We start from the raw sequence: 8,675 nt of genomic DNA, 5'->3' as shown, positions 1-8,675 counted from the left end.
TCCAGTTTCCAGAGCCACTCGCCGTTGAGCGACCTTCAGCACGTCGATGGAAAACCTTTTAGAGAGCGAAAAACTTTTTTCCAATTGCCGTACAGCTTTGTAACTCCATATGTTGTCTCAAGTATTTAATTTTGACTAAGGATTACTATATGATATATGTAAAATAATCCGTTTTCTCAGAACTTTTGGAATGTCACTTGTTGTAATTAAAGTTAGTTTATTAGTGTTATGGGGTTTCTCATCTTTAAGAACGTGTTTTCTAATATGTTTTGTATGACGACATTAGTTGACGCTTAGACTGACTGGCATAAAGACCTTTGGTCTCTTCGTAGTCTCTTGCGGTACCCATTGTGTGTAGTCAAACGACTGTACCCCACGGGGTTTTGGTGTTTTGAGAACCTGCAACACAGCTACGTAATGTTGGTTGCATTCGGCAGTGACCCACTTTTTTTGCTGTCAAGTGTACATTAGTATGTTCTGCAGAAATGATAAGCATCTGAACCATGTCGGCCCGCGGCTTCAAGGTCAACATCGAGAACACGGCGCAACACCACCTGCCTGTAAAACGGATCAGTGAGTCTCGAGCAGAAGTGCACCACGGCTCGCAGACGTATGTGCGAACCGCACTGTTAAATCGCTGAGTTTGAAAGACGGCGCATTATTGGCATGAGAGAATGCGATGCATCCATCCGGGAAATTGCTGCTTGTGTGGAACGAAGAGTTTCGGCAGTGCAACGGCTGTGTGCAGAATGATTCACGGAATGTCGTGTAACACGACGAGATGGTTCAGGCGCAACACCCAGACCAGCCCCGAGAAGATCGACACCGAATTCGAATGGCATTGCTGGGCAGATCTACGTCCTCCTCGGATCTGGCGCAAGAGTGGAACTGTGTAACACATCGGAGACTATCACGGGTGACAGTCCGCCATCGTTTATTACGGCATGGGTTACGTGTACGTCGTCCACTTCTCCGCCTACCTTTGATAAACGTGCAGAAACATGCTAGACGGCAATGGTGTACAGAACGACCTCACTGGGGACAGGAATGGCATCAGACAGTGTTTTCGGACGAGTCCAGGCACCCTTTGTTTGAAAATGATGGCCGCATATTGGTTCGCTGCAGACAGGGGGAACGGAATCAGTGTGACTGCATTAGCACAAGACATACAGCGCCAACTCAAGGCCTTATGGTATGGGTTGCTATTGGGTACGATCACAGATCACAGCTGGTGTGTGCCCAGTGCACTGTCACCAGAATGACCAATGTGAATGACGTCCTCAGACCCCTGACCGCACCATTTCTGTACAACACTCCAGACGCCATTTCTCAGTACGACAATGCACAACCATATGTTGCTGCACGAAAACGTGCCTTCTTGGTGTCACAGGATGTCAGAATTTTGTCAATGTCCGCCAATAGAAGATGTGTAGACTACTGTGAAACGACGGGTGCAACGCTGTGACCCAGTGCCAACCTCCACAGATGAATTTTGAAACCAGTTGAATGCAGCATGCATAGCTGTACCACAGGACGCCATTCGCGCCTTATAAGCGTCGATGACTGAATTTCTGCAAAACATACAAATGTACACGTCCTGTGAATATGAGCGTCATGTTTATGGTCGTTCAAGGTGTTCTGTTTTTTCTGAACGTGAGTGAATCTTTGTGTAACGTTCTAAGATTAAACAAGGGAAGAAAAAAGGTAAACTAAAAGAAATCAGATGCCAATAAGTATATGATCTTCAAATGCTTCGCTAAGAACCACCAGGCTTATGTGTTAATCTAACATTGATAGGTTTGTAACGTAAACCTGTGTAGTAGCAATCACTCTCAGGGGCTAGAATCTGTCCACCACAGACCACAGTACAAGCTAGTAAACATACCTTTTCGCGAACTTGTAATGCCATAATTAAAGCAAAAGCTGGCTTATGCTGGAGAGTTGTTTGTATATTCCAGTCTCCGGTATGCTAACAGAAGAGGGTGTCGCCGACATGAAGGAGAACTTCACGGCCCTGATCGGCTCCCAGCTGCCGCTGCCCACGGAGGAGCAGCGGACCCGTGCGGCGGAACAGCTGGAGCAGTTCTATTTTGGGGACGAGGGCTTCTCTACAGAGGATATGCAAGCTGTTGTTGATATAAGTCTGGCGTGCGAGTTGAGGAGAGCAATGTAGTTTTAAATTAAACGTTCAATAAGTCGTTCACACAGGAGAATCGTACAAACATACCGTTATTTGACCATCGGATAGACTGCCGTATGGATGACGTGGTAATAAGCATCGCTGGCGTAGAGAAACAACTGAAAGATTTGAAAGAAAATAAATCATCAGCTCCGGTTGGAATCCCAATTCGGTTTTAAAAAGAATTCTCTACGGCATTGGCCGCTTGCCTAGCTTGCATTTATCGTGAGACTCTCGCCCGGCACAAAGTCCCTAGGGACTCGAAAAAAGCGCAGGTAACTCCAGTAACTATGTAAGAAGGGTAAAAGAACGGACCTGCAAAATTACAGGCCAATATCCCTAACTGCAGATTGCTGCGGAATCATTGAACATATACTCAGTTCGAATATAATAAACTTTCTTGAGACTGAGAAGCTTATGTCCAGCAATCAGCATGGTTTTAGAAAGTATCGCTCAAGCGAAATTCAGCTTGCCCTTTTCTCACATTATACACTGCAAACTGCGGATGAAGGGCAACAGGCGGATTCCATACTTCTAGATTTCCGGAAATAATTTTATACGGTGACCCTTTGCAGGCTGTTAACGAAGTATATGGAAGTTCACAGACATACGAGTGGCTCGGAAACTTCTTAACTAATAGAACCGAGTATGTCGTCCTTGACGGCGAGTGTTCATCAGAGACAAGGGTACCGTCTGGAGTTCCCAGGGAAGTGAGATAGGACCGATGTTGTTCTCTGTATACATAAATGATTTGGTGGACAGGATGGGCAGCAATCTGCGGTTGTTTGCTGTTGTGTCCGGTAAGGTGTTGAAGTTGAGTGACTGTAGGAGGGTGCAAGATGACTTAGACATAATTTCTAGTTGATGAGATGAATGGCAGCTAGCTCTGAATATAGAAAAATGAAGTTATTGTGGCTGAGTAGGAAAAACAACCCTTAATGATTGGATACAGTGTTAATAGTGTCCTGCTTGACACAGTCAAATCATTTAAATATATGGGCGTTAAGTTGCAAAACTGTGAGAACTATGGTAGGGAAGGCGAACACAGTACAAACACTAGAAGCAAATTTCTAGTTCTACTAGAGTTACGCTGTGTTTTATACGTGGAAAATACTCTTATTTCTTTTACTTAACTCACGTTTAGGTAAATGTAAGTTGTGCATCTCTTTTCCAGTGAGTGTGATTCTGGGAGGTCAGCAGAGTATCCATCTGCCACCGCCGTAACCTCTTCCTCGGATGGTTCGAAGTTACAATCCGTCGACAATAGTGTCGTTAAAGGCGAAAATAATCAAGAATTCCCCAAAGATCGGAAAATAAATCGGTCGTGTCCTTTCCAGATTAACCGTGCCGGCATTATCTTGAACCATTTTGGGAAACGACAGAAAATCTAAATATGGAAGATAGGATTGAGATTTGAACCCCTTCTCCTCCCGAATGGAAATCCGGTCGCTTAAGCACTGCGTCTAAATTGTGTTCTTCCAATAGTTTTGTTGTACAACGGTTCAAATGCCAAACATTGTATTTGCTTACAGGGGGAAATAATCAGCCCTCTGAAGAACTACTCTGTATGTGTTGATGCGCTTGAATAGTGTCTCCAGATATTTCTACAAAGTAACTTTTTATTTGCAGCTGCTTTCCGACGTGTACTTCATACAACAAGCGGACTCCTTCGCTAGGGCCGTGGCGAACTTCAGCAACATACCTGTTTACTTCTATTACTTCAGCTACAACGGAACCGGCTACATAGAATACGGTAAGTGTTCCCTACGACGCACTGCTTTTCATCTGCATCTGCATCTACAAGTCAGCTAATAGTGGGTGGCGGAAAGTACTTCTGGTACCTCTATTTGACCCCCCCCCCTTGTCTGTTCCATTCGTGAATGGCGCGTGACTGTCGATAAATCCCCGTATTATTAGCTCAAATTTATCGAATTTTTACGTTGTAATAATTTCGCGAGACTTATGTTGGAGGAAGTAATATGCTTTGCGTCAGACCGAATTCTCACGGAATTTCAATATCAAATCTCTCCATAAAGCACTGTGCCTCTCTTGCATCGTCTGCAATTGGGGTTTGTTGAACATCTCCACAATGCTCGCGCGCCGACTAACCGACCCCAAGACGAAACGCGTCGCTCTTCCTTGGATCTTCTCTTTCACTTCTATTAATCCAACTCGGTAAGTGTGTCAGACTCATAACTAACACTCAAGAATCCATCTAACAAGTGTTTTATTAGCCTCTTGTTTCGTGAATCAATTCCTGTGAATCTCAGCGTCCATCTCCTTATCCAACTGTTTGTTTTATGTGGTCATTCTACGGTAGGTCGTTCCAGATGGTCACTCCTAGATATTTTACTATATTTACTGTTGCTAGCAGTTTGTCATCAATACTGCGACGGTACCCTAGTGAATTTCTTCTCCTACGTACGATCATTATGTCACATTTCTTTACGTTCAGGCTCAACTCTCAGTCCTCGGATCCACCTGTCTTTTGATACAGGCTATTGACGTTGCTACATTGTTACAGACAACCACATAACCTGCCAACATATTCATGGAGCTTCCGATATTACATATACATTTTGAGAAAAAAAGTGAAACGCTCAGAAGGGTAGGAGGAAGTTAAATGAAACTTCGCGGAAGAAAAGCGTATGTGATGTTATTTCATTGTTCACTAATCGAGTCAGATTTGAGCCATCTAGGTAATATGAACCTACTTACCGGTAAGACGTTGCACCCCCTCTGGCCTGGCTGCGATGGATTTCATAAAGCTGATGAATCCTCTCTTAAAGCAAGCTGCGTCACAAACGTTGTAACTGTTCCTCGATATCCTGGATTTTTGTATTGCGACAGAGCTGATATCGGAGCTGGTCCAACACATGTTCTATTGAGGATACATCTGAGAATCTTTCTGGTCACGAGAGTACTCAACATTACCGTGTCATTCGATAGAGACACGTGCCATGTATGAACGAGCATTACTCTGTTGAAAAATCGCACCACGATATTGTCGCACGAGACTTGGGAACGCAGGATGTCTGTGACGTACCGCTGCGCCATCAGAGCTCCCTCAACCACTACCTGCCGTGTCATAAAGTCATACCCAACGGCTTCCCAAACCAAGATGCCAGAAGTGACCCTGCAGAGGGTCTCTAAACCGTTGGAAAACTGGGACCATTCCCCAGGTCGCCACTGTACTCTCAAAGATGGTTATTCTAGGTTTTACACACCTATTGTTTATCTCCGAACAACGTGTTCTCCATGGGCCCACATTCCAGGCTTCCCAGTCATGGCAGCTCTCCAAACGTAGCCGTGTGTTTTGTGTCGTTAACGGCAGTCTACGCATGGGACAATCACTTCGTAGTCCGGGTTCTCTATACTCCAACTAGCTGTTCGTGATAGCCAAGAATGTTGTAGGGGGTTCATTGCTTCTTCTCGAATGGCGGTCACAGATGTGGAGAGGTTACGATGTGATTGGTTCACAATAACGGCGATCCTCCCCTGTGATGGCCAGACTTGTTGGAGCGGTGTCTTGACGACACGTCAACCTGCCCTGACGTTCCCATGCAGTCCAACATCCGAATGTCCCACAAATCTGGAGACTGCACGACTGGACCAGACGGGCCGAAGGAGCCCCACAATGAGGCCCCTTTCACACTCTCTTGGGTGTTGATAACGCTGCCTCACTCTAGTACGTAACATCTCCTTGTCCTTCAAGCTATTCACGCCACTTGTATACTATGCCAGGTCTAGTAACAATACTTAAGACGAACAGCAGCCGGCCACTGCGGCCGAGGGGTTCTAGGCGCTTCAGTCTGGAACCGCTTGACCACTACGGTCGCAAGTTCGAATCCTGCCTCGGACATGGAAGTGTGTGATGTCCTTAGGTTAGTTAGGTTTAAGTAGTTCTAAGTTCTAGAGGACTGATGACCTCTGTGCTTAGAACCATTTGAACCATTTTTTTGAACGAACAGCAACAGCACTAATGCACTCTAGTGATCATTCTGCTTATTTACATGTCTAATCATTTACATACCAGGCTATATTGTGTACGTGTACGAAGTTAACATAAACATGCGACCACGTTTTTAGGATGCTTCACTAGTCTGTCAGGCAGTGTATGCACTGACGGAAGAAAATCGCAGGTAAAACCTCTCCAATTAGGCTGCTGGATCAGCCCATCATGTTGTCCCAGCCAATCATGCCATAGGACTTAACATTTTACTTGTCAGTTGCCCAGCCACATAGCAGTCGAAAGTAGCAACTGTCTACCTGTCTCTGGAAAAACTGTTTCAGAAGACTGCATTTAACTTTTAAGTATTGGTGTAATGTTGTTTCAGTGTCATTATAGTGAGCGAGCATCTAGCCAGCAATTATGCTCCACGAACAGTGGAGCAAAATCCGCTATCTCTATGGTCATTAATTATTATGACATCGGAACGAAAGAGCATAGGATGGATTTTTATCACAAGGTGTTAATCGTTTCTCGTATAACAGTCCGTATCACGCTATTGACTTTGCTGACCATTTGTCTGTCAGCAAGGATTCGGTCTCTTTCAATCTGCTACGCCACATTTCCTGAATTCGCGGTAATTCTCTAATATAATTCAGCACAGTCTTCCACGGCACAAACGTATATACTGTGGTCTCTAATTGTAATCCGTGTTAAGGAGAAATACCTTCCTCCTTTTGCAAGTTCTGGTTCATTACTATTCATCAACGATATTGCAATAGTTTTGTCGTGACCTCCAGTGAATACAAAAGTTCGACCCTGTTTGTTAGCAATGTATTTAGTTCGTTAGCTCACGGATAAGTAGCTAACACAGTGTCCGAGGCAATTTTAGAACACAATCTCGAGACTGTTTGTCCCTGTCATCCAATCTAAAATCATGCCTTTAACAACGCATCGTTGACGGACTGAAATATTCTCCTAACCACTTCCGCATGATCGAAGACATTATACATTATAATTCTGACGCTCTCTTCAAAGCGTTCACATATTGTTTTGTTACGTAGGTGACGATAGAACGAACCAATTATTATTTTGTGTTTCTAATTTGAAGCATATCATTCTTAGTTATCTCATAGTTTGACTCCATATTTATCACATGAAACATTGTTGAGTTTTTCACGACAAGTGGCAGACTATAACTATTGGTGTCCTCCCCTCCTACCGAGCCAGCTGGCGCAGTGGTTAACATACTGGACTCGCATTTCGGAGGACGACGGTTCAATCCCGCGTCCGGCCATCCTGATTTAGGTTTTCCGTGATTTCCCTAAAGCACTCTAGGCACATGCAGGGATGGTTCCTGTGAAGGGGAAAGGCCGACTTCCTTCCCTGTCGTTCCCTAATACGATGAGACCGATGACCTTGCTGTTTGGTCTCTTCCCCCAAACAACCCAACCCAACCCTCCCCGCCTTACCAAAGTGTATTGCATTCGATATTTAAGATTTCGCTGCTGTTTATTTCTAGTCATAGTCAGATTTCTGTAGCGAGTATAAATTGCCGCTTTAGTACTACTCACAAGTGACGACAGTTCTGTAATCTTTTCCGGCACGCTTCTGTAACAATTAAACGGACTCACTACTGACTACACGCTTAGCCTAAAGTAGCTGTAAGTCTCAGGCTGCAACCTGACGTAGTCTTCCTTGTCCTTACCAACGTACCGGCCGCTATTGCCACTGTAGGTCATGTCTGCCTTTATAAACGTAACTAAGTAGTTTTCCTAGCATAAAATTCACAATCTTTGGTTTTCTCTTCCTTCAAAAACCACTAGTTTTGTATTTAGCTATTGTCAATATGGTCTGCATCTGTAATGGAATCATTCTATTTAGTACTTCTCTGGCAATAAGAAACAACGACGTCGTGGCTCCAACGATTACCATTTGCATACTTAACACATTTTTATTGGCAGACTGAACTATGTTGTTGAACAGTTAGCGTCAGTTAGAGAAACAGTTGCACATTCTACCACGTTTTTTTTATCAGAAGTACTGGAAATGCATATGAATCTGTGTACCACTTTTCACGAAAAATATAGTTAGGCTTTGATAGTCTGACACATTCTCAACTATAGCTGATGTAAAAATATTTTGCAGGTATGATGCATGCCGGGGAAACCTCGTATCTGTTTCCGAAAGGCATACTGGGACCAGACACGGACACTAACTCCAACGATGGGAAGGTGGCAAGTCAGTTGACAACACTGTGGACCAATTACCCAAAATACGGGTACGTCCTGTGAATAATAATTCTGATTACTTAGTTTTAGCCGGCAATAGCGGCCTGAATCACCAATCACTTGAAGAGAGAGTTAATCAGGCTGTAACAGCGCCAGACTAAGGCAAGGGGACTCGTTCCCTTGAGGAAGCCACTTGCCGTAATACGATTTGCTGGCACAGCGTAGTGCCATGGTACCCACCTGGCCTTCACTGCCAATTTGTCAGTCAGTGAGCAGCGAGTTACCGAAACACGGAACACTTCGATACAAGGCGTAC

At 44.4% G+C, this 8,675-nt stretch overlaps 1 protein-coding gene across 1 annotated transcript; it reads left to right on the top strand.

Moving 5' to 3' along the window:
* The first annotated feature begins 1,966 nt into the window (after positions 1–1,966).
* Positions 1,967–8,422, top strand: LOC126199561 (uncharacterized). The gene is made up of 3 exons (XM_049936482.1): positions 1,967–2,164; positions 3,809–3,932; positions 8,277–8,422. Exons 1-3 carry the CDS (start codon positions 1,967–1,969, stop codon positions 8,420–8,422), a joined length of 468 nt encoding a protein of 155 aa, XP_049792439.1.
* Positions 8,423–8,675: the final 253 nt, after the last annotated feature.

Source organism: Schistocerca nitens, chromosome 8, assembly GCF_023898315.1.
Source record: "Schistocerca nitens isolate TAMUIC-IGC-003100 chromosome 8, iqSchNite1.1, whole genome shotgun sequence".
NCBI lineage: Eukaryota > Metazoa > Arthropoda > Insecta > Orthoptera > Acrididae > Schistocerca > Schistocerca nitens.
This window is presented reverse-complemented; position numbering and strand designations above follow the sequence as displayed.